The sequence below is a fragment of the Thalassophryne amazonica genome, chromosome 14 (assembly GCF_902500255.1).
Source record: "Thalassophryne amazonica chromosome 14, fThaAma1.1, whole genome shotgun sequence".
NCBI lineage: Eukaryota > Metazoa > Chordata > Actinopteri > Batrachoidiformes > Batrachoididae > Thalassophryne > Thalassophryne amazonica.
This window is the reverse complement of record NC_047116.1, coordinates 40,912,880-40,938,227: the sequence shown is the minus strand read 5'-3', so window position 1 is coordinate 40,938,227 and position 25,348 is coordinate 40,912,880. Positions and strand designations below refer to the sequence as shown.

General features: G+C 39.8%; 1 protein-coding gene across 1 annotated transcript in view; it reads left to right on the top strand.

Annotated features, from left to right (window-relative positions):
- The window catches only part of abca12 (ATP-binding cassette, sub-family A (ABC1), member 12), a 325,660-nt gene that overhangs the window by 158,279 nt on the left and 142,033 nt on the right, over positions 1-25,348 (top strand). Inside the window, 16 exon segments of the mRNA XM_034186027.1 lie at positions 5,450-5,651; positions 8,845-9,039; positions 11,562-11,708; positions 11,912-12,027; positions 14,059-14,152; positions 14,557-14,619; positions 14,622-14,648; positions 14,651-14,737; positions 17,552-17,870; positions 20,896-21,010; positions 22,512-22,841; positions 23,069-23,148; positions 23,261-23,300; positions 23,302-23,329; positions 23,332-23,394; positions 25,096-25,259. Of these exon segments, the coding sequence (XP_034041918.1) occupies positions 5,450-5,651; positions 8,845-9,039; positions 11,562-11,708; positions 11,912-12,027; positions 14,059-14,152; positions 14,557-14,619; positions 14,622-14,648; positions 14,651-14,737; positions 17,552-17,870; positions 20,896-21,010; positions 22,512-22,841; positions 23,069-23,148; positions 23,261-23,300; positions 23,302-23,329; positions 23,332-23,394; positions 25,096-25,259 (2,070 nt within the window).

Here is a 25,348-nt window from a genome sequence, read left to right as displayed (position 1 = left end):
CATTAAATTACCAAAGGTCAATCACAATGGTCAAAGTCATTGGGGTCAAAGGCATGGTCATATTTGCCAAAGTTTAAACTTTGGGGTCAAACTTGTGTTTGGGTCAGAATTTAGATTTTTGAATCCTATTTGCATTGAACATGACACCCATTTGGGGGTGGACTATGGAATCAACCAGCAAGTTCAAATTTGTCAAAAGTCAGTCATTGTGGTCAAGATCATGTCTGCCTGACTGTTTGTTCAGTGACCCCTCCCAGGTTTTTTTTTTTTTTTTTTCAGATTTCTACCAAACCTGGCATGTCAAAGAAGGTTGGCCCTGAAACTGCTGTTACAAAATTAATTTGGGCAAAAATCAAGGAATTCAATTTTCAATCTGATTTGGACCAAATACGGTGCATAGTTATGTGGATTCTGGAATTGCCCTAACCAACTCAGCCATAGGTCAATCACTTGGGTGAAAGTCAAAGTCATTGGGGTCTTCATGTCCATACTATTACCTAGTACTTTTAAATATAAGACATTTATACACATTCTAGACATTTATAAGACAGTTATATAAGACATTTCATAAACTTGTGGACTTTCAAGCATTCACCATCATTTTCTCTTTGTAACCCTAACAGATATTTTAATAATTCATTCTGGACACAACGTTATTTGTGGCTGCCTAAGACATCACTTAGAATAATGTTTCTGTCTTCAGTAATGTTTTATTTGCTGAGTTCAGTCTTGGTATCTTGATTCACCTCAGACAAGGGCTAAAAAAACAGAAACCCAGCAAATGCTGCACAATGTGAAACATTCATTTCTCGACAGTATTAAATTTCACATATGTCTTCTTAAAAAAATCATCTTTCATTTTATTGGGAAACATGTGTTTGAGATGTCATAGTTAAAATTTCATTTTGCAGAAGTTTAAGATTGATAGAACAGTTGTGTTAGCTCATCTTTGTAAATGTCACACAGGAGAAGACATATTTTTGTGGTATATGGATAATAGAAAAGACCTCATTGCCCTCTCACGTGGATTATGTTGATAGCTGTTGGTCTGGCTGACAAGCGTTGCATAGTTGTGGTGGAGAACCACTAGAGGGGGAGAGGACAGAGAACCTTCATGGAACACTGCTGAGATCATAAACTTTTTATTTTTAAATAAACCTTTCTTTGTGTATTTAAAATGTCCTTCATACAGATCAACAATATGTAATTTGACCAACCCTCATCTTTGGAGAAAATTTTTGACGGTTAGTACTCTTGCCTCACAGCCCGGTTCTTTGGGTTTCCCCTGTGGTCAGTTATACTTCTATATAAACAGACAATATTTTGACCAATTTCTGGGCAGCACAGTCTTGTTTGAGGGCGGGCACTATAGGGGTAAAATAGGACGCATATGATGTGATTTCTCTACTTCCAGGAGAAAAAAAAAGGCATTTTCTCTACGTTTTTGGGCAAATTACACTCAAACAAAGTGAAAATGCAAAGAAAAAGTTACTATGTGGTGAGAAAGTGGACATACGAGGTCTATTAGAAAAGTATCCGACCTTATTATTTTTTCCAAAACCATATGGATTTGAATCATGTGTGATTACATCAGACATGCTTGAACCCTCGTGGGCATGCGAGAGTTTTTTCACGCCTGTCGGTTACGTCATTCGCCTGTGGGCAGTCTTTGAGTGAGGAGTCGTCCACCCGCTCGTCGATTTTTTTCATTGTTTAGGAATGGCTCAGAGACTGTTGCTTTGTTTGATAAAAATTTTTTCAAAACTGTAAGGCACAACTGAGTGGACACCATTCAATAAATTCAGCTGGTTTTCGGTAAAAATTTTAACGGCTGATGAGAGATTTTGGTCTGGTAGTGTCGCTTTAAGGACGGTCCACGGCGCCTGACGGCGATCTGCGCTTCGAGGCGGCAGCGTCTCGCCGTTTCAAGTTGAAAACTTCCACATTTCAGGCTCTGTTGACGCAGTAAGTCGTCAGAGAACAGAGAACTTTCAGAAGAAGTTGGCATGAGGAGTTTATTCGGACATTCCATTGTTAACGGTCATTTGTAATGAAAGAACGTGCGGGCAGAGTCGCATGTCGGGCTGGACCCGACCGCGGGGGGTCGCGGCAGGAAAAACACCTCCGTTGGAAATCTTAACGGGCAAGTTGGAACATGCCCAAGCTGTTAAACAATTTCTCAGTTACTCACTTGTTGAAAGCCATTAAAAGCCGCCTGAATTTTACAAATGGTTTTCAACACGGAGGTGTTTTTCCTGTCGCGGCGCACACAGATTTGCCGAGTCGTCACGGAAACGACTCGGCGAATTTGCGCGCACGTCTTTCATTAAAAAAATGTCCTTAAACAGTGGAATGTCTGCATAAATTCCTCATGCCAGCCTCTTCTGAATCTTCTCTGTTCTCTCACGATGTCCTGGGTGAATTAAGCCTTAAATTAGGATGTTTTCAGCTCGAAACAGGCCGACAACATCGCCTGGAAGCGCTGCAGGACGTCCCGCTCTGTGGGAAGTCCTTACACCGACAGAAACACCCCATAATCTCTCATCAGCCGTTAAACTTTTCACAGAAAACCAGCTTAATTTCTCGAATAGTGTCCACTCGGATATTCCTCACAGGTCCAGAAAAATTTTTGATAAAGCAACGCGCGCCGTCTCGAGCAGCGTGTGAAACAAAGGAATTCAGCCGAGAGGGCGGGACCACATCTCACTCGAGGCCTGCCCACAGGGAAATGACGTCACCGACACGCGTGAAAAAACTCACGCATGCGCACGAGGGTTCAAGCATGATTGGTGTAATCGCATGTCATTCAAATCCATATAGTTAAAAAAAAAAAATAAAAGGGTCGGTTTATTATCTAAGAGACCTCATATGTTGTATAAGACCCGGAGCTCAAACGTGTCGAGGTGGTTGTGCAGGCGAGAGATTGCAGCTACTCTGGTTAGCTGTGTAAGCTAACACTTACTGACACGACCTCTCACATTTGCCCCGTCTTCCCTTCTCCACTGGGAACGGAAACAAAAACTGAACTTTTCGCGAGTACTTCGATGAGTGCAGCTGAAAACAAAAACAGTACACCATTTTCACGTAGGAAGTTATGCTGTGTATATATATTGCACAACGGGAGCGGCTTTCAAATCCAGCGATATCAGGCAGGGTTCAAACGAGACTGCGCTTCCCTATTAATGCAGATATGCAATTAGCAACAGAAACTTCACCAGCGAGTGCCATTAAATACCAGGCAAACAGAGAGTGCGTATTATTGCACTAATGGGACTGTTCCACACAGCCTTCCCATTTATTTCTTCCCATTTAATCCCGAATAGCAAATCAGGGCACATTTGGAAGCATTGTAGTAACTTCTTGATACATTGTTGTCAATCTTGAACAAATTCGGTATACGCAGTAAATGGTAAAAAGACTGCAATTATATTGCACTTTTCCATCTGCATGAGATGCTCAAAGTGCTTTACAATTATGCCTCACATTCACCCATTCACACAAACAACGCTTAATCATTAGATCATCACCTCCCCAACGAATGGGGTGAAATTTTTGAACAGTTTGAAAACTGGATCCCGATTTCAAATCTGGTGCCAGTGATGGCCGTAACTGCTAAGGTGAGGTGATGGCCTAGTGGTTAAGCATTTTGCTTGAGACCAAAGGGTCCTCAGTTCAGATCCCAGCCTGACTGAAAAATCACTTAGACCCTTGGGCAAGGTCCTTAATCCCCTAGTTGGTCCTGGTGTAATAATATAGCTCCCCCCCACCCTGACAGGCAACATCCAACATTCCACTCTTGGAATTAACTCCAAAATCAGTTTAGACTGAAAGAGCTAGTGCCACTTAACACTTTTAAGTCACTCTTGATGGCTCTGACCTGTAGATGTTTACCTATTGTATTATCTCGTTCAAGTGTTTATGTAACTCTGACCTGCCTCTTGGCCAGGGCACTCTTGAAAAAGAGATTCTTCTCAGTAGTTTTATCCTGGTTAAATAAAGGTGATAAGGCCCAGTCAGGATCGAGCAACCTTTAAACTCTATATTTCATGGATGTTTTATGGTCCCAGATGAAAGCATTTGATTGATGGTGAGCAATATTGGTATTCTTTCTGTATGTATGTATAACTATCTACAACAGTAATATTTCCTATTCTGAAGCATCTTTAAATCCCCCTTCCAATATACTCTACAAATATATGGACCTGACTGACAACCTGAAATATGTCATGTGATGGAAAATACTCCAATTTAGTTTTGCATAAAATATCCACATATGTATAGTCACATAGTAGTGTGTGCGCACCACACACACACACACACCACACACACACACACACACACACACACACACACACACACACACACACACACACACATACACGCAGACACAACAGCATGCAAAGAAACATCCGTATGTTTAAGAAACATAATGAAAATGATGGGCCTATAAGTTGTTTAGTTGAATTTAGTGTTGACCTTCCTGTGACCTTGACCTTTGACCTTGAGCTTGATCCTTCTGTGTACTGAGATGTACCTTACTTGGGCTGCTATATTTCAAAAATTGCGACCAGGAAAGCTATTTAGTTGAATTTAGTGTTTGACCTTCCTGCCCCTTGACCTTTGACCTTGACCCGTTTGTGTACTGAAAAGTACCTTACTAGGGCTGCTTATACATGAACTTGCAAGAGTCTGAGATGTAAACTGTGAGCTGCACAGTGAGTTGAAGGTGAAAACAAACAAACAAACAAACAAACAAAAAACAGAAATATTGACCAACATATCTTGCAAAACTTTGTTTTGGCAAGATATTGGGGTGGGGGGTAAGATATCCAGGGTGGGGGGCAAGATATCATAGAAACGCCCCCCCATGGGGTGTGTGTAAGATATCCTACGCTATGGTACCCCTGGGGGTAAGATATCCAGGGGGGAAGGATAAAGTGGTTACACCGATGTGTAGGAGCACCTTGTATGGTAACCACCCTCACATCAGGGTGAATGTGAGGCATTATTGTAAAGCGATTTTGAGCGTCTGGAGCAGAATGTAAGAGTGCTGTATAAATGCAGTCCATTTGCCAGTCTGTTATATTTGACTGAATTCACTTTCCTGGTTTCCAGTGTTTAAAAAAAAGAAGATATACAACGCTGACTCCAGAGTCAGTATTTAGTTTCCCAGATTGCCTTAGAATACAGGAAAAATGCTGTAGATTTTTAATTATTTTAATGCTTCCAGACACCCCCCCCCCCCCCCCCCCCACAACACACACACCTGAACCAAGATCTGGCCCTGCAGATCAGGGCCAAAAGGACACTGGCACTCATCAAAATAATGTGATTTCAGATGCCCATTGTTTACTTTAAATTTAAATAAGAAATAAAAAATAAAAATCATAAGAGCGTAAAAGTAAAATTATTGAAACATGTTTGACCGTTGGTCTGTTTTTTTTCCCAGTTGGTTCTGTCTGAAGAAATGCAGATTCTGTTGAGAGTCTTGATACAGATTGCTGAGATTTTAACCAACATGATGAACCAGCTGCTTCCTGCTGTTAGTCAGCTGGAAAACTACCTGTTCTCTTTCGCGGACCTCAACCTCATGTCCAACAGCGAATTTAACAGGGTGAGTCACCTTTTCTGCTGTGGAGTGCTTTTTCACTGTAAGGCACACACACACACACACCACACACACACACACACACACACCACACACACACATATATATATATATATATATATATATAATATATATATACGGTGTTACAAAAATGTACCCAAAAGTACTCTGAAATATGGAAATGGTTTTACTGGGAAATAATGGTGTTTTTGTCATTTAAGCCCTTCACACAGTGCAAAATTTGGTAGAATTGCGCATTAATTGCACATGAAGCAGGTATCGTATGCAAACCGTGTAATTTCGTAGCTGCCCTCCAACAACCTGGTACACCTGTTGCTACAACTATTTGCGCACACCAGCGGCTGAAAGACAGAGTGTGCGCTGTGCGGCCCATCAAACCCTCTCGCAGCAGGGGTCAGCCAAATTCCAGCTGACATGCACGAACATCTAACGCCGCTAGCATGGCACTTAGAAAATGTGTGACCATTCACACTCTTGGCACGACAACAGAAGGCAGACAATCACTGTCTACTCGCAGTGAAATTTGTCTAAGTGCCCCACGAGTGTGGCTTTGGTGTGTGCGCTGACTGAAAGGACGTGTGGCTGTGACAGAAGCAGCTGTGGAGATCTGTCATTCTGGACATCCCAGCTGGATAGTACTGTGTTTGATGGATATGGATTAACAACTGACCACTGTGACATGCGTGTGGTCTGTTGCTGTCATCAAGTGGACATAAATAAAAACATATCACTGTGGTGACCGCTGCAGCAAGCAAGCGTGCGCGGTGCACATGGACAGACTGCCCCCAGGTTGAAATGGACCGTCAGATGATAACACAAATCAGGCGATCTAACTGTCACGTCACCCACGTGAGCTCTGTTCCACATGACGTGGTGTCCTGTGGTGCGCCATCCACAAGACATGCGTGTCAGCAAAATGCGCGTGGGCCAGCAGGACACGCGCCAGCAGATGTGGACATGAATAAGATGAGTGAACTCCTTCTCATTCATGTGATTTTATGACTGTACGTCAGTGGCCATGGGTCATCTACAGAGGAAGAGACGGATCATATTTGTATTGCCTCCTTAATGAGAGGGATTTAATACAATGCAATGTTTTTTATATGGTGTGTCCTTTTTGTTTTTGTTTTTAAATACGTTCCATGTGCTCCCTGATATGAGGCAGTGTTTAGCACCCTTTATAGGACAGTGATGGTAGCTCACTTGGTAAAGTTTTGACTGCAGTCAGAGCTTTTGGAAGACGTGGGGTCGAATCCCGTGGTGACATTTTTTTTCCAGCTGGTGGCACTGTGTTCTTGCATGCACAAAACATCACGAAACATTGCGCCAATTGGCAGGCATGCACCAGCATCGTGCACGCCCGCCAATCGGTGCAATGTTTCGTGGGGCGCACATACCAGCTCCTCTGATGGGTGTCTCCCTGGAGTTGTACATATTCGCACTCTGTGTGAATGGGCCTTAAAGTTTGTTCTGCAAGACATTAAAGTCCAGGAAAAATGTCACAGTTGACCCTAATTCAGAGAACAAAAATCACTGAGCTCTGTGCAATGTATCCTAAGGGCTGACTTGCATCTCTTTCCATACAAAATTCAGTCTCTGAGCAAACTAAATCCCCAGCAAATGGCAAGGAGACTTGAATTTGCTCGGTGTTTTCTGAAAAACTGGAGACAGATGATTTGTTTCTTTGGAAACTTCAGATGAGGAGGTTACATTGATCATGTGGGTAAAAGATAAAGGGTTAAAACATCAAAAATGAAAGACTGAACTACAAACTGTACATTGGGAAGAAAAATTACATGCTTGGGGGACACATGGTCATGCAGAAAATGTCTGATAATATAGACTGGTTTTCTGTGCTGTCAAATACTTTTGGGTACATTTTTGTTTAGACACCCTATGTATACAGTGGCTTGCAAAGTATTCAGCCCCTTTTAGTTCACCCATGTTTAATTTGTTTATGGCATTTAAAATACAAAAAGTAAATCAGGCTCAACATAAAAAATTCAAAAATTATTAAAATCATTAAATTATCTAAAATTATCTTCCTTAGACTCAAACTGAAAGCAAATCTGTACAACGTGATATAAATTAAATCAAAATGTAAAAGCCAAGATGATGGGTGCATAAGTAATGGGCCCCTTTGGTATAATATCTGTAAATAATCAGTTTTATTGCCAGTTTTCCTTCAGACAAGTCAGGGGATGGATACATGAACATTTCCAAGTCATGAAATATGTCTTGGACTTTATTTACATCATTTATGAAGAAATACAAACAGAATGGCACTCTATGGTAAATCTGTGTGGAGTAGACAGTTCTGAAAAACTGAGTGACTGTGCAAGAAGGAGAAGAGTGAGGGAAAGCACCAAGACACCCAGACAACCCAGAAGGTATAGGCTTCTGTGGCTGTGATTGGAGAAATTGTGCACAGTGCATGTTTTGCATTTGTATCCCCAGTTATACAGCTTCATGATGAAGTGGCATAGAGGAGGGTTTTATTAAAAAGAAGACTTGAAAGTTCAGTTACAATTTGCCAGAAGGTACATCTGAGATGCAAGCTTAGATTTATATTTGCTGAAAGAAAACCTTTCCGTCTGTTACCTTTGTGTCTTTTCTTACCTATTTTCCCTCACTCTTCTCCTTGCACAGTCATTCAGTTTTGAGAACTGTCTTCTCCATACAGATTTACCATAGAGTGCCATACTGTTTGTATTTCTTCATAACTGATGTAAACAAAGTTCAAGACATATTCAGTCACTTGGAAATGTTCATGTAATCCATCCCCTGACTTGTCTGAAGAAAACTGGCAATTAAACTGATTATTTACAGGTATTATACTAAAGGGGCTGATTACTTATATAACCCATCATCTTGGCTTTTATATTTTAATTAATTTATATCAAGTTGTAGAGATTTACTTTCAGTTTGAGTCTAAGGAAGATGATTTAGAATTTTTTATACTGAGAAGCCTGATTTACTTTTTGTATTTTAAATATGCCATACACAAATTAAAATGTGTGAAATACCAAGGGGCTGAATACTTTTGCAAGCCACTGTATGTATATAAAGACAAACACAAATGCTTTAGTACTGTACAATATTCTTATGACCAACCCAGCAGCAGGAAACATCAGTTTGTCAGTTTGAATATGTGGAAATGAATGAAAGCTATAACATATAAAAGTGTCATTATTTTATTTTATTTTTTTTTCTAGGTGGCAAGATCAGCAAAGGGCAGCATGTCAAGCAAGCTACTTTCCTCACAGTTTCTCAGGCGTTGTGCAGCAAAGGCATGCTGGCCGTGTTCGGACTCTCGAAGGCGTCCATCGCGTCAGAGTCCCAGCCCTCCACTGCAGAAAATTACCAGAGAGAAGAGATGATTGAGAGGTTCAAGATCCCACGCAACGCTAGTATGTTGGCTTTTGAACACTTAAGTAGATATGTGCCTGTTTTTGTTTGTTTTTCATTTGGAAAAAAAACTTTCACGTCCTGAATAACTTGAAGTTGTTGGCAGTGTACACTGAGTATTGAGTTTATTTTTCTCTGTATATTTTCAGTTGCATAACTCGTATCCAAACCCTTTAACCTCTAAACCTCTAGTTGTTAGTATGGTTGGGAACTGGTAATATGTCATTGATACGATACCATTATCTTTTGTACCTAGCAATAGTTATTCTCGATTCCACATTATCAAATCCAAATATAGTGGGGCAGATATGTAGATATGTGAAAAAGATGTTCACTTCTGGCAGAAACTGTGCAATTTTGCATACAAGGGGTATTTTCAAATGCTGAATTCAAAAATTGCCGTTCCCTTTTCGCCGCCTAACCTGGATGTAGCACTGGAGACGTGTTGCTGCTTTGGAAAGTGATGGGCACTTGTGTGTAGAATATATTTCTGCTGTTTCCACTCTCACTTGAAACTATCATTTTGCAGACATTACACCAAGCACTGCTTCCATCTTTCATGCTGAAAGGAGTTGCACTTTGGCCCACATCTTCCCCTCCATCCTTAGTCTTGTTGTAAATGTTCAGCAGCACAGTGTGTAGGTACAGGTTGTCATTAGATGCAACGTTTTGTGTCATGACAGACGTAAATTTTAGCTATACATATTCGATAAAAGGAATTCATACGCTTGGAGGCGTATGATTCAGATCGATCAGACAATGTGAACCGGTTCTCACCTGGAATATGTCAGATTGTGCTTTTTATTTTATTAATCTACTTAATACAATTGAATATTCCATCAAGGAGGTAATTTTTTAGGTGCCATTCGTCTGTGTTACGAGGAATAGGTAAAAACTACTATACTGATTTTATTCAAAGTTGTTAAAGTAGTAGTGGGCAGATATGTAGATATGTGAAAAAGATGTTCACTTCTGGCAGAAAGTGTGAAATTTTGCATACAAGGGGTATTTTCAAATGCTGAATTTAAACATTGACAGATCCAAAAAGTCTAACCATTGGGTTGGCTGCCATCTTGAATTCCAATATGACTGCTATGGTGAAACATTGATAGTCACTATCTTGGGACAAGTTACTGAATTTTGGTACACAAGTGTATTTGATATGCTGAATTAATGTATAATAATTAATAATTAGTTATTCATTTATTATTATTATTCATTTAATTCTACTCTACATTTCACCCCCACCAGATACCATCACCACAAGTCCTGAAAATAAAGAACATACATTAAGAAATTATTGAAAGAAGTGTGTCAGGCCTGTTGTTATCTAAAGGTTCTACTGCCTTCAAAAATATTATTGTATTATCAACAAACTGAAACAGACTCTTTAACAAGCCTTTCACATAGGAACAGCCACCTGAAAATTGAGAAAAATGACAGATTAAGGTATGTCAGCAAGTCTAAAGTGTAAAATATCTGCCTAATTTACCAGTACCGATCCAGCTCAGTAATATTCTACACCATCAAAATACTGCTGCATATAATTTGGATTTCATCAAAACCAACAGATTAAAACCTGTTTCACATTGTTAGCATGTTTTTCCAGGACTTCTGCTTCAGTTCATTTGAACTGGTTTCCCAGGAGAGCCTGCATTTTACCGGACCAATTAGTGATTGGATTAGTGGACCAACACTGTAACCACTGACTCCTACTGACAAACCGTGCTACTGATTTTCAAACATGATGATGTGTCACAGATTGGAGTATGCAGTCTAATGAACCAATACATTGGCAGCCAGCTTTAATTCTCATTTTACTTCTGGATCCCTTGGAAAAAGTGCTTGGATCAGGCAAAATATGAAACCAGCATACTTCAAAAATTCTTTATGCAAATTTACATACTTTCTGTTGGATGTGAACATCTTGGGCAATTTTTGTCACATATCTGCCCCACTATAATGGGTATGAGCCAAGAAAGAGATGATTAACTTTTGGAGTGCATCCAGCTAAGGTTAAGAATCTAGGAATTGTTTTCACTTTTTTGAGGCGGGGGGCATTGTAAGATTGGGCATTTTTCAACGTATTTATGAATTTCTCAAGAGACAACATAGACATTAGCACTCTGCATATGCGTGATTTTTTTAAGTAGAGATACATTATCTTTCAAGAGGGGCATTTTTCAACATTTTTGTGACTTTCTCAAGAGATAATGTACAGATCTTTATGACGAAACAAAAATCAAGCATTTGCAAAGTGTTAATATCTACATTGTCACTTGAAAAATTTAAAATTATATGATCTTGCAGTATTAAAAAATACAAAAAAAAAAAAAAAACCCACCCTTTCACTCAGTTTCAAGAATACTGGTTGAGTAGTTTTTGTGTAATTCTGCTAATATTTGTCTCTAATAGTTACACAAATTTGTGTGAAGTGCTGGTGGAGGTATGTGTTCTCTGAGCACTCTCTAGTTTTACATATGGACAAGTATTCTGATGATTTCACACATCCTATCTTCTCCAGCTCCTTTTTGTATGAATATATTTCTGGACATGGTCAACACCACAGAGGGTGCCATTGCCTGGGCCTTCTTCAAACCAATGCTGATGGGGCAAATCCTGTACACTCCTAATACACCCGTCACCAGAGCCATAATGGAGAAGGTACAAAGTTGTGTTTTTATGGACCACTTTGATCCACTCGGATTCTTTTTTGGGCTGGTTGGACATAGTTCTTTGTGCACTGCTGTCTTCAGCTGGTCACACAGAAACACAGCACACCTGTGAATTTTTGCCACAAACAACACATATACATCTGTCTTCCTTTCCAGCTTTGTAATTTCACTTTATATTGTCTTCCCCATGCGTACCCAGGCTATAGCACCTTGAAAGAATTTGCAAATCTGAAGAAGTACGCTGAGGACTGGATTGAATCTTCCAACTATATGGTAAAATCTGCAGAAATTCTGAGCAGCACTTTACCAATTCTACAGTATGAAAAGAATGAAAGCTGAGCTCTAACGTCTGCATGTATACATACATATATATACTGGTGTAATGGACCACAGTTGGTCTGTGATTGATATGGACTGCCCACCATGGCTTGGCACACATGTTAACTCTGGATTATTGCTAAGTTTTCATAATAGTGTGAAACAGATTTATTGTCGTGATGAATTGTTTTAGTAATAACTGTGTAAAGCTTGCAGTGTTGATGTGAAAGCAGAGTGGGGAAAGACAACTGCGTTCACACTGAGTGGAGCCTGTTAAAAGCAGACAGTCTCTACAGCCATAGACTGAATATACATTGTGTTGCCTGTGGGGATCCACGGGATCTAGATTGGGTAGTGTTTATAAAATAGGTATCTGACATTTTTCAAGGGTCACAATAAATTATGCAGTCTCTATAATGAGTTGGAATGGCATGTCAGTCCTGAATGTTTTAGAATCTTAGATCTTAGACCTCAACAGTTTTTAGAAGAAGAGCTCAGCCCTTTTATTCCTGTTATGTAATTTTTTAGAATCTTAGATCTTAGACCTCAACAGTTTTTAGAAGAAGAGCTCAACCCTTTATTCCTTTTAATTATGTAATTTTTTTAATGTTAATTTATTGTCTTAATGTATTTATAATTCTTTAGGTTCTTGTTATCATATACACATTATTATTATCTATATTATAAAAGCCTTAAGTGGCCTCTCTGCGTGCGTGTGTATGGTTTTATCACGCAAAACTGGGGAGAGCTGACATTTGCCCTTTGGTATGCTTATGTAGTGTATTTTGGGTCAAGGATGAATGCTGTGAAAATGAAAAGTTGATAGGACTAAAATCTTTGGAGAAATTAGCCATTTTAGCCAACCAATAAACAATGGATGTTATGCTGCAATGCACCATGGGAGTTTGGGGTTTTGGGGTCTTAAATGTTGTTATTGTGGTTTATGTGTTATTTTAACAGTGTTGTTAGTATTATTGATTGTGGTTTTGTAGTTCAATATGTTCAGGTCAGTTTAGTTAAGTGTTATTTTGCTGTTCCCATGAGTGATTTAGCGTCATGTTGGCACGATGAGTGAAATGTGGAATACTTTAATGTCTTCCTCCACATCTCTGTCAATTAAAAGCGCTTGCATACAGCACAATGCAGAAGACAAACAGCTGCGTGTGATTGCAATTTAATCACTTACAAACTGGGGAGAGCTAACATTTGCCTTATGTATTTTGGGTCAAGGATGAACGGTGCCAAAACTGAACATTGATAGGACTAATATTTTTAGAGAAGCTACATATAAGCTAACAACACTGAACAATGGACACTGATATTTACATTCTGGACTCACACAGCAATCTAGCAGGGGGCAGTAAATCATCTATGTATTAAAAGCGTGAGTGCGTGATATTATTTAGTAAGTTCAATGTAGTACGATCAAGTACGATAAAAATACATGGATGACACAAAAAAAGTGAAAACACTTATTTCCATGTGGTCCATTAAAAATCAAATGACAAAATAGAAGTAAACATAAAATAATAATACTGATAGTAATAATAATAATAATAATAGTAATAATAAAAATAATAATAGTGGTATATGATAACAAGAACCTAAACAATTTCTAATATTAAGACCGTAAATTAACATTAAAAAATACATAATTAAAGGAAATAAAAGGGATGAGTTCTTAAAAAAAACTGTTGAAGTCTAAGGTTCTAAAAACATTCTCGAATCACACGCCATTCCAACTCATTATAGAAAACTTTGCTTAATTCAATTACCACCCTTGAAAATGTCAGGTACCTATTTATAACACTACCCAATCTAGAGCCCGGGGATCACACGGGCAATATATATATATATATATATATATATAAAATTAAAAAAACATTTTTTACTGATCTGAAAAATGATCTGATCTAAATCGCAGGATTTTCTGCTAAAATATACATATATATTCCACCAGTATCATAAAGTTAGCTAGTTCAACAAGTTGCAGTAGCTAAATTCAATGTGTTTTTTGTCAAGTCCCGCCAGAAGTCCCTTGGTAATTCCCTTGTGAAGAATTTCATTGAGATGCAGCTGGACATCGATGTTGACAGCATGCGGGAAACTCTCAGCAAATTCTGTGAGTGAACATTTGAAGGTGTTGCTTTTGTCAGCGCCACATACATATCTTTACTCTTCATCTGTCTTCCACTTACTGCTCGTAAATAGACCCTTTCAGATAATGTGAATCTGTCTGGTTTTGCAAGAAATCATTTCACTCTTTTCAAAATGAATATCTCACAGCATCTCCCTGTCATGCAATTATGAATGTCAGTTTCCTGTTATGACATCTATGATACTCAGATGTTTAATTGGATTTCTTTCTAGTTTTGTTCCATATTTCTGTCTTTCCTTGTGTTGTAGCACGGTGTGACACAACTGCACAACACTATCACTTTAATTGGATGTTATACAACAAATCCACCAATCTGAATGTAAAACTGTCACTTTTGCATTGCGAGTAATTTTTTTTCTTTGTCACAGCCAACATGACCGTCTTACTGGAGAAGAACAAACACATCCTGAAGCAGGTCACCACCTTGTCCACCTCATGGTAAATATCTCCTCCTGCATCAAGTTGACCGCTACCAAGGCTACGATTCCGCTGACCAGCTCAACGATGTTGCTCAGGATCTCGTCAAAAACCGCAACCTCTTTGCAAGTAAGTAGATATTAACAGATTATTAACCGAGCGAGAGGTCTGTACGGGGAAATATCAGACCCAGGTGTTTCGCACGGACCGAGCGCAGTGAGGTTAATAATTGGTTTATTATATGGCTGTTATACATATAAACACGCAAATTTACCATATCGCCTGAATATGCTGCTGATGGTGTTGAACTCCTCCATGAAGAACTTGCTAACAAACGGTCCGTCGTTAGCTGTAAGCTTTCCATCTATGTGTCTTTTTGATGCTGTTGAGATATTTATGGAGTACGTTCATGTCCAACTTACCGTACAATCCCAAGTCCAGTGAAGTTGGGACGTTGTGTAAAATGCAAATAAAACCATAATAAATGATTTGCAAATCCTATTCAACCTATATTCATTTGAATACACCACAAAGACAGATCCTTAATGTTCAAACTGATAAATGTTTTTGTTTTGTGCAAATATTTGCTCATTCATTGGCTTCGCCAATGGACACTCCCCCATTTTGTGTTACCCTGATGACGAGTCCAGAATCCTGATACAGGATCCAGATAATTTCGTTCAACCAGATGTCTGATCAAGGTGAGAGAGTTGTAGCCTCCCTGCAGGGAGAATTCTACAACTTGAGTCCTCATCCTAAAGTTGCGAGACACCAAAAAGTTGGTGAAGAGGGCACTCATGACTTAACAGAGAGACATAAGAACAAGAACACCACCAGGAAAACACAGTGATGTGAGCTTGTTCACTGAACAGCTGAATGGAACCAAGAAGGAGAAGAGAGGCCTCCTGGTCTTTCTCCAGTGGAACTTGACAATGGATTTACGATAATTATATTGTTCTTGTTCATTATTTTGTTGTAATATGTGATAAATATCTTATTACATGTCAGGTTTATGTGTCACAACCGTTTATCATGCCCCAGTGTATCTGTTGAGCCCGAGTCCGAAGGACGACGCGTGATACTGACATAAACAGATGTGTAATACGTATGAACCAGTTTTTACCAGTCAGTCCCTCATCTCCAGTGGACAGGAATATTTATTCAGGACTAATGTTTTACCTGCTGAAAGTGAACCATAATAATCACCATATTCAACCAAACTTAAGCTTGATGGTCCCAAATGAGGCACACCTGGAAGAAAAAATTACTTCTTCGTTTAAGATATTTAAGCCATAAAGATCGTCTGAGACCAGCCACTCTGACAGCTGCTGAAACAATCGTTTGCATAACCAAAGGAATTTCTGCACAAACTGTCAGAACCCGTCTCAGGGAAGCTCATCTGCATGCTCGTCGTCCTCATCCGGGGTCTCGACCTGACTCCAGTTCGTCGTCGTACCGACTTGAGTGGGCAAATGCTCACATTCGCTGGCGTTTGGCACGTTGGAGAGGGTGTTCTCTTTCACGGATGGAATCCCGGTTCACACTGTCCAGGGCAGATGGCAGACAGCTGTGTGTGGCGTCGTGTGGTGAGCGGTTTTCTGATGTCAATGTTGTGGATCAGTGGCCCATGGTGGCGGTGGGGTTATGGTATGGGCAGGCGTCTGTTATGGACGAAGAACACAGGTGCATTTTATTGATGGCATTTTGAATGCACAGAGATACCGTGACGAGATCCTGAGGCCCATTGTTGTGCCATACATCCAAGAACATCACCTCATGTTGCAGCAGGATAATGCACGGCCCCATGTTGCAAGGATCTGTACACAATTCTTGGAAGCTGAAAATGTCCCAGTTCTTGCATGGCCGGCATACTCACCGGACATGTCACCCATTGAGCATGTTTGGGATGCTCTGGACCGGCGTATACGACAGCATGTGCCAGTTCCTGCCAATGTCCAGCAACTTCACACAGCCATTGAAGAGGAGTGGACCAACATTCCACAGGCCACAATTTCCAACCTGATCAACTCTATGCGAAGGAGATGTGTTGCACTGCATGAGGCAAATGGTGGTCACACCAGATACTGACTGGTATCCCCCCCCCCCAATAAAACAAAACTGCACCTTTCAGAGTGGCCTTTTATTGTGGGCAGTCTAAGGCACACCTGTGCACTAATCTTGGTGTCTAATCAGCATCTTGATATGGCACACCTGTGAGGTGGGATGGATTATCTCAGCAAAGGAGAAGTGCTCACTATCACAGATTTAGACTGGTTTGTGAACAATATTTGAGGGAAATGGTGATATTGTGTATGTGGAAAAAGTTTTAGATCTTTGAGTTCATCTCATACAAAATGGGAGCAAAACCAAAAGTGTTGTGTTTATATTTTTGTTGAGTGTATAAATATATACACATGAAGGAAAACCATTTGGGGCTGACATCTTCAAAGGACGTTAAGCAGGGGGTATAATTTTATGAGCTTGTTCAAGGATCTGTAGTTTGTACTCCTTTACACATAGTGTCACCTTTACCTTCCAGAACCAGTGTGTTATTCAAACTGCTGATGCTTTATGATCTGATTGTCTTCCACTTAAATGGAAATAGAGCCGCCTGATACACAAAATTCCTTCTCAGCAAAATAAAACAGTCCCCTCACAGTGCAGCAGTATCTAATAAATACTATATATTGTGCTATATTTCATGGAAAAAATAATAACAGGGCTTTTTTTGTCTGACTGTAAGTCAAACCTGTGACAGAGGCTGGCAGCTCCATATTTACATTTTTTTAATCTACAGTGCTTCTTCTAAATCTGTCTTGCCTTTTGGTGATATGCACACACGTTAGGGAGCTCCTGAATCAGGCAAAGTTGCTAAGTAGGACAAAGAGCCCACAAGTCTTAAATAATGTCCTTCACTGTGAACTAAATGTACTGAGATGGTACAATCTGTCTTCAAGGTGTCATCTTCAAGCTACCTAAAGATGAAGGCACAATGAAGCAAAACTCCACATCTCCTGCCTGGAAGAGTGAGCTACACCATCCGGATGCATGTGGAAAATGTTATGCCTACGGACCGCGTCCATGATCTTGTTTTCATGAAGGACTCACACATTTCAATCCGGAAGTCTATACGCTACAACCGGGGCTTCATCTACGTGCAGGAGAATATTGAGCGGGCCATCATCGAGACTCAGACCGGACAGAATGTCACAGAACTAGCCGTGCAGCTGCAACCCTTCCCCTACCCCTGTCACCTACGAGATGAGTGAGTGACCTGGATACACACAAACACACATGTGAAAACAAGCGCACACATCCACACTCCCATAAAGGAAGACAAACCAAAGCACAGTGTCTCTGAGGGCACATGCAGGTATTGATGTGGCGTAATACCCGCTCTAGTTAGATTAGATTACATAGAACTTTATTGATCCCTTGGGAAGTCTCCCTCAAGAAAAAAGTTCCAGCAGCATTGTATAGCAGCACACAGAGTAAGAAGCACACAGAGTATCAAAAGTGAAAGTAAAAAAGAAAAACAGTTTGCAATATAAATACACAATATAAAAACCAGTCATATTGATCACTACTGGTTTACTGGCTACTACTGTTATTTTCATTTGTAAGAACTCACAGGTCATATTTCATCATTACCGTGTTCACATGCACACATACAAATTTCTGAAGGCATTTAGCTCCAGTCTGGTTAAAAAATGATGCACAACATTATTTCTAATAAATCCATCTTGAACCTAACAACAAATTTTGAAGTAGCCCTGCAGTGCTTCTCGAAAAAGTGCTGAATGCTGATATCTCAGAAATACCAGTAGTCCAGTATCACTGGCTTCGCTTTTTCTCGACAAGTGTGAGATCTGGACATTTTATGATATATTACGCAATAACACAATTTGTGACATGATAGCTCTGAAACGTTGTTCAAGTTTCTTTAAAAGAAATGAACCAGTGAAAAACAAGTGCAAAAATTTCAGGCATATTTAATGCACCTAAAACTTAATAAAAAAGCAGAAGAAGAAAAGAAAAACTGCAAAAGGATAAATATTATACAAATAATGAATGTTCATGAGTTCAATGGCATGAATATTTTATGAGGTGAAAGCTGGAATGTTCCATTCAACGAAGCGAAGCCGAGTTGAATGTACGTTCCCTGCTTAAATATTCATTCCATTGAAAGAATGAAAAACATACATTATTGTTTTATATAACAGCCAAAATAGATCTGTACCATTTGATATTTTTATATTTATAAACAACAGAAAAGGACTTACATTTTGGTGGCTTCACTGGTCCTTTGATGGCAACAGGTCGAACACAAAACTGTTGTGTGGGCCGCCGAGAGGAGGGTTACTGCATGGCTCACCACCACCGGATGGCGCCTGCTTGGAAGTGCGGGCTTCAAGCACAAGAGGGCGCCAGAAACCACTGGGAGTGACCAGCCGTCAATTCATCCTCACACCAGCTGTCACTCATCATCTCATCATCACCATCACCTAAACAGGCCGGGTGGCGACTCCACCTCCTCGCCGAGAAATCTCCTACAATACAAGGTAATCTCTCTGCTGACTTATATGTCAAAAATAAATCGATCTGTTTTGCAGCTGTTTTTTTCCTGGTGGTATTTCCTCTGAATGGATTTTCGGAGCTGCACGTGTGTATGATTGGAGGTGGAGGCTCTTCCCTCACAAGAATCCAATAATCAAGGTTGCTGGGTGTGAGGATTCACACTCACTACATTCTGTGTTTTCTGCCAGCAGTACCAGGGCCGACACGGAGGACAGAGACCACACTGGGGACTCGGGGCTGGCGGCTTCGTGTTCTTCAGGCCGTTGGTGGAAGCGGTTGTGGGTCCCGGCTCTTCGTTCATCTGAGGTCTCCTATCTTCGAGCCTGCCCGCAATCCTCTTGTGTGTGATTGGCAGAACCTTTGTTTGTTTTACGTTGTGTACTTGTGCAACATTAAATTGTTACCTCCTTTCCTTATCCATGTCCGTTCATTAGCGCCCCCTGTTGTGGGTCCGCTGTTACGACACCTTCCCCAACACAAACTTTCAATGGAGTCCAAAATTGTTCTCGTCAACTTGGAAAAACAGTTAGATAGTTCAAAAATAATTCTGATGATGTAGTCCGTGATGCCGTGCGCTGAGTTTGTGTAATCTCCCCCCCCCCACCCACAAAAGACGTAAATCCAGCGAAAAATCACTTCAGAAATTTCTCCAGGTTTTCATCCTCTTCATCCTAACAGCTCTTCATAGATTGCTTACAATAAATCATGTAATCACTTTTGACCATTTCATGGTTCATATAAATAAAAACATTTCAAATATAGCAAAAAATTTCAAAGTTATTTAGGCCCCTTTATTGCACTTAAAACCTAAAAAGAAGAAGAAAGAAAACCTGAAAAGTATTGGACCTTATGAAGAAATATAAGTAAAGTCTGTAACCCCGTTTTACCTTTTCAATCTACATGTTAAATTTGAATAACACATCGCCACTCTGATTGGTGGGTAACATCTAGACTTTACTCACGTACCATACATGAGTAACATGTTCGGAATTGGCGTGGTGTTAATGAATTGAATTGTATAGAAAGATAATGAAAAGCTAAAGAAAAAAAAACATGTTTGGAAAGAATGTAAACATGCTAAATATTGTATAATCTATAGAACATAAATACAAGTAAAATGTATGAACACTATATATTAGTATACAATTGTGTTCAAAATAATAGGAGTATGTTTAAAATAGTGAGTAAAGCTCAAAATACTTAATAGTTTTTATTTCCATACATTTACATGTATGGAAATACATTTTAATATTGGTTTAGTGATTCACAGGAATGCTGCATTAAAGCATTTTTCAGTTTATACAGTGAATGTTTAGTTTGTAAAGAAAAATGTAGACGCTGTTATTTTTTTGAACAGCCTAATAATTCTTTTTCTTAACTTTCTGTCAAGTAATAAATTTGATAAATTATTCTTATATATATATTATATATTATATATATATATTACACACACACACGTGTGGTGTGTGTAATTACAATAACTGATATGCTGCATTGCCAAATTCAACTAAAAGTTACAAAATTTTGGTCCACAACTTCCCAAGTGTGTCTGAAAAATGTGAAGTAATCTGAATGAATCTGAAAGTTGTTCTTCAGTGCTGAAATGTTAGTAGCCCCTGGGGCCAGTTGGCAGGAATTCTGAAGGTATAATCTGATGAATGCCATGTTTTTGTTTGGTTTTTTTTTTTCTGTTTTGATTGTCAATTCTCCAGATTCTTGGAGGCCACATCATCCGTCTTCCCTCTCGTTCTGATGCTGGCCTGGATTCTGTTCATAGCAGATTTTGTGAAGAAACTGGTTTATGAGAGGGAGTTGAGGCTGCATGAGGTCAGTCTAAAAGTCCAGGTTTTTTTTTTTCAATTTTGCATGAATGTTGATTTTATTTTGAGATATGGTACTGTTTTTTCTTTCTTTTTCTTGAATAACTGTATGTGGCAGGCAGGCTGATGTTGGCATTTGCTGCTTTTTCCTCTGACAACACAAATTCTGATGAACAGTTAAAGCTACAGTGTGTAGAATTTAGGAGTCCCTATAGGCAGCAATGAATATGGCATTAATAGGCATTTGTTCATTTGTATATAACAGTGCAGCGCAGTCTCATTTAACCCTGCGTGATATCGCGGGTTTTGATCACTTATAGGGACAGCCGCTCCGTTGTGCAATATATACACAGCATAACTTCACACGGGAAAAATAGTGTACTGTTTTGTTTTTGGCTGCAATCACTGAAGCAGTCGCGGAAAAGTGCAGTTTTTTTTTCGGTTCCCATTGGAGAAGGGAAGACGAGGCGAATGGGAGCGGTTTGTGTCAGTAAGTGTTAGACTACAACAGCGAACCAGAGGAGCTATGTTCTCTCGTCTGCACAACCGACTCGACCGTTTGAGCTCCGGGTCATAAACAAACAGCAACACTGTTCACTTTTCCACCGCTCATCACTTTTTCTTTGTATTTTCACCTTGTTTTGCATGTAATTTGCCCAAAATTTCCCCAGAAGTCCCCAGAAGTAGAGAAATTAGGCGATATGCATCATATTTTACTCCTTTAATGCCCGCCCTCAAACAAGAATGCGCTGCCCAGATACCTACAACAACAAACTGATGTGTTTTTTTGATCTTACAATTGACCCGTCATACATACATGAGCAGGGGCCTTGTTGGTGGAGGCAGCCATGTTGCACCCGCCATGTTCATACAGTAGCCCAAAAGGGACATACAGGTAAACCGCGTTAACGCTCGTATGCATAACTTGCTTTCGGCTTTACTCATAGCCGATTTGTGGACCCTGAAAATTTAGACTATTGTATAACTAATGTTAAGTTTTAGAGGTCAACCTCATTAACTCACAGTTTCAGATAACTCACGGTCCAAGTTTGTGGACCCCAAATTGCGCGAGTTCACCTGTATCTTACTCCACCTTTCAGATTTTCCTACACGACTGAAACTCTATAGAAAAACGAAGAATATGTGTCTGTTTCCCTATATGCTGTCTACCTGTTGCTACTCCAGGCTAACAAGTTTGAGAACCCCCATTTTTGTGAAATGAAAGCTCCCACAGTTTGCTTATCACAACTTTCCTGTTGCAAAGAAACAAAGTTGTGAAGTGAAACAAAATCGTGACTATCAGTGGTATAATGCAGTCTTCAACCTCACCACTAGAGGACACTAAATCATACATACTGTAGCTTTAAGTTTAGTTGAGGTTTGGTCACAATCAGCTTTTCCTCCCTTTGTATCTTCCAAGATTTTTTAATAGTACTAGTGGTGCAAAAACAATGAAAGTCAGCCTATTTGATTAATATTCCACTATGTTTCTGATCTTTGTCACACAGTACATGAAGATGATGGGGGTCAACCCACTCAGCCATTTCTTCGCCTGGTTCCTGGAGTGCGCCACCTCGCTGGTGTTTACCATTGCCATCCTGACGCTGGTGCTGAAATATGGTCAAATCCTAGCCCAGAGTGATGGATTCTTAATTTTTCTGTACCTGTGTGACTATGGTTTGAGCATCCTTGCCTTTAGCTACTTGGTCAGCTCTTTCTTTGACAAGACATACATCGCCGGCCTCAGTGGCAGCCTTCTTTACGTCCTCTGCTTCTTCCCCTTCATTGTGGTCTTGGGCATGGAGTCCAGTCTCAGCTTTTCTCAGAAGAGTGCCCTGGTGAGTCTGGCACTTGTTAAAGAGCTGTGGATTATTTTGGCTCTTTGCAAACCTAAGACCTTTTTTCCATGCATTGTACTTTTCGTGCCAGATCAGCCTGGGAATAGTTTGTTTCTGGAGGCTTTTAAAGAAAGATGGTGTAAAAATAAAAATGTATGCATGTATTTGCTGACATTTCCTTCTTGTTGCTTTTGTTGGATTCCTGATTTATGTTTCATTTCTTGCAGAGTTTGTTTTCCCCTACCTGCTTCAGCTACGCTAGTCAATATGTCTCTCGCTATGAGGCCCAAGGACAAGGTAAGAGCATGCAGAAATATGACTAGCATCAAAAAAAAGATCTCTGCTGTCATGGTGTAAAACCCCACTGAGAGTTAGGGTGTGAAAACACGACTGACGCGTTCCCTTTCCTGACATCTTAGAATTCAGTGGAGCAATTCATACACCTCGCCCATAGCTGGAGGACACGGCTTCATTTGGCTGGCTGTGCTGGTGATGCTCATTGACTCCATCCTCTACTTCATTGTTGGGGCGTACGTTCGTGTGGTCTTTCCAGGTAACCTGCATTGGCCAAAAGAAAAAAATTTTTTAAGAATAACCAGGACGAACAAATCTAGGGACCATAAAAAATGAATAATATATTTGCATTCTTTATTAGGCAAGATATGTACTGGGTAGAGGTGGGCGGATCGATCCTAATATCAATAATATCGATACCAACGCTGGTATTGATATTGAACGATCCTCTTGTAAAAAGATTGATACTCAAGCTTTTTTTTCTCTCTGCACGCACTGACTGCTGCACACGCAGATGCATCAAAGTCGACTCTCTGTCTGTAAGAGCAGCGCTGCGCTGTGTCACACAACACGAGCAGTGCACCCTTGTATTGTGGTTTGTCAGCCCTCTACCTCAGGAGATTTTGTTTTAAGTTGTGTTGAGTGATATTTTTCTAAACAAAAATGTTGATTGTGATAATAATGTATTTTGTTGTCATGTACAATGTTTGGCAAAATTCTATCCTAGGTCTTTTGGATCGTTTGGCTCGATGAAGCTTAAATATGAAAAAGTATCGGTATCGATATTGGTAATACTGGGCCTGTATGTACTTGGTATTGGATCAATACCAAAATTCCCCGGTATCGCCCACCTCTAGTACTGGACTAGTTTTGAGTGTTTGTTGGTCAAAGATAGGGCACAGATTTTCAAAATCATTTTTTTTTAGCTGAGAATCTTTTGATTTCAAGCCAGAATATTTGAGAACTCTTAGCTGCAACTGAAACCCATTGAAGAACTAGACCAGAATTCATTTCTGGGTTCTTGTTATGTTGAAATTTGATCTGTCAAGCTTACAGTAGATGATTTTTATGTGTGCGTATGGTCAAAATGTAAGTGTAAAATTGATGACATCTCAGACACAACTTGTCCCACTCTACTTTGCTAATTGTATATACTAGTCTTACATTTTATGATGTATTTTTTGGGTCAGTATTCATCAAATGTAATGCTAATGGGTGCAGTAGCCAGCCTGAAGTTAGCCCCATGCATGTAACATCGAACTCCACATGTCTTCTAACAGGTTTTTGTTGCAGAGGCCATATCCTGTCTGATAAACAATAGAACCAGCACAACTACTGTACAGACTTAGCTCTGGCAAATACCACAAAGCTGCTACGGGCTAACAAACTAAACTGCTAACAGCTTGGCTAACAATAAAGGCTTTGCTAGCAAGCCTGCTGAAACTACAGATGACAATACACCATTTAAAAACACTTCAGCTGTCCAGCATGGGCTGTGCCGAAGGACACCACGCGTCATGTGGACCACAACTCATGTGGTGGATGTAACATTTGGATTGGATTGGCAGCTGTGCATTCACATGATCAGATGGATAATTTTCACATGGGGCAGCCTGGCTGATGAAATATGACCTCATAGATATTGCTGTTGCTACTAAAAGAGAAACTTCATAATTGTTCTTTCACAAAATATTGTCAAATTCTGTTTTTATCATCTATGCATAGGTTGTTTTAGCATTACACTATTCAGAACAAAACAGTGTTGTGGGGCTGAAAACGTGGATTTGAGGTGGTGTTTTATACATGAATAATTATGCTTCCCTTTATACAAGCCACGTAAAGTGTACATTGTTTAAAACTTACGTCGTTGAAGAAAATACTGATTGTTCAAACTTGCGATTTGAATTAGTTCATTTAAAATTCATTTTTATTTGTATTCATTTGTTGTTTGGTCTCTCAGGAGCTTATGGCATTCCAGCTCCGTGGTATTTCCCTTTCAAAGCATCCTTTTGGAGAGACCTTTGCTGCTGCATTAAGTCATCGAGAAGCGGCAGGGGGCTATTTTTCACCAACATCATGCAGAGAAAACCAGTACTCCTTTGGCAATCACAAGGAGAAGGTACAGTTACAATTTCACTAATCTCCAGCTGCAGATGGAAATACAAACACTGCTTTCTCTGATGTTGTGGTTTGAAGCAAGAACAAATTGACAT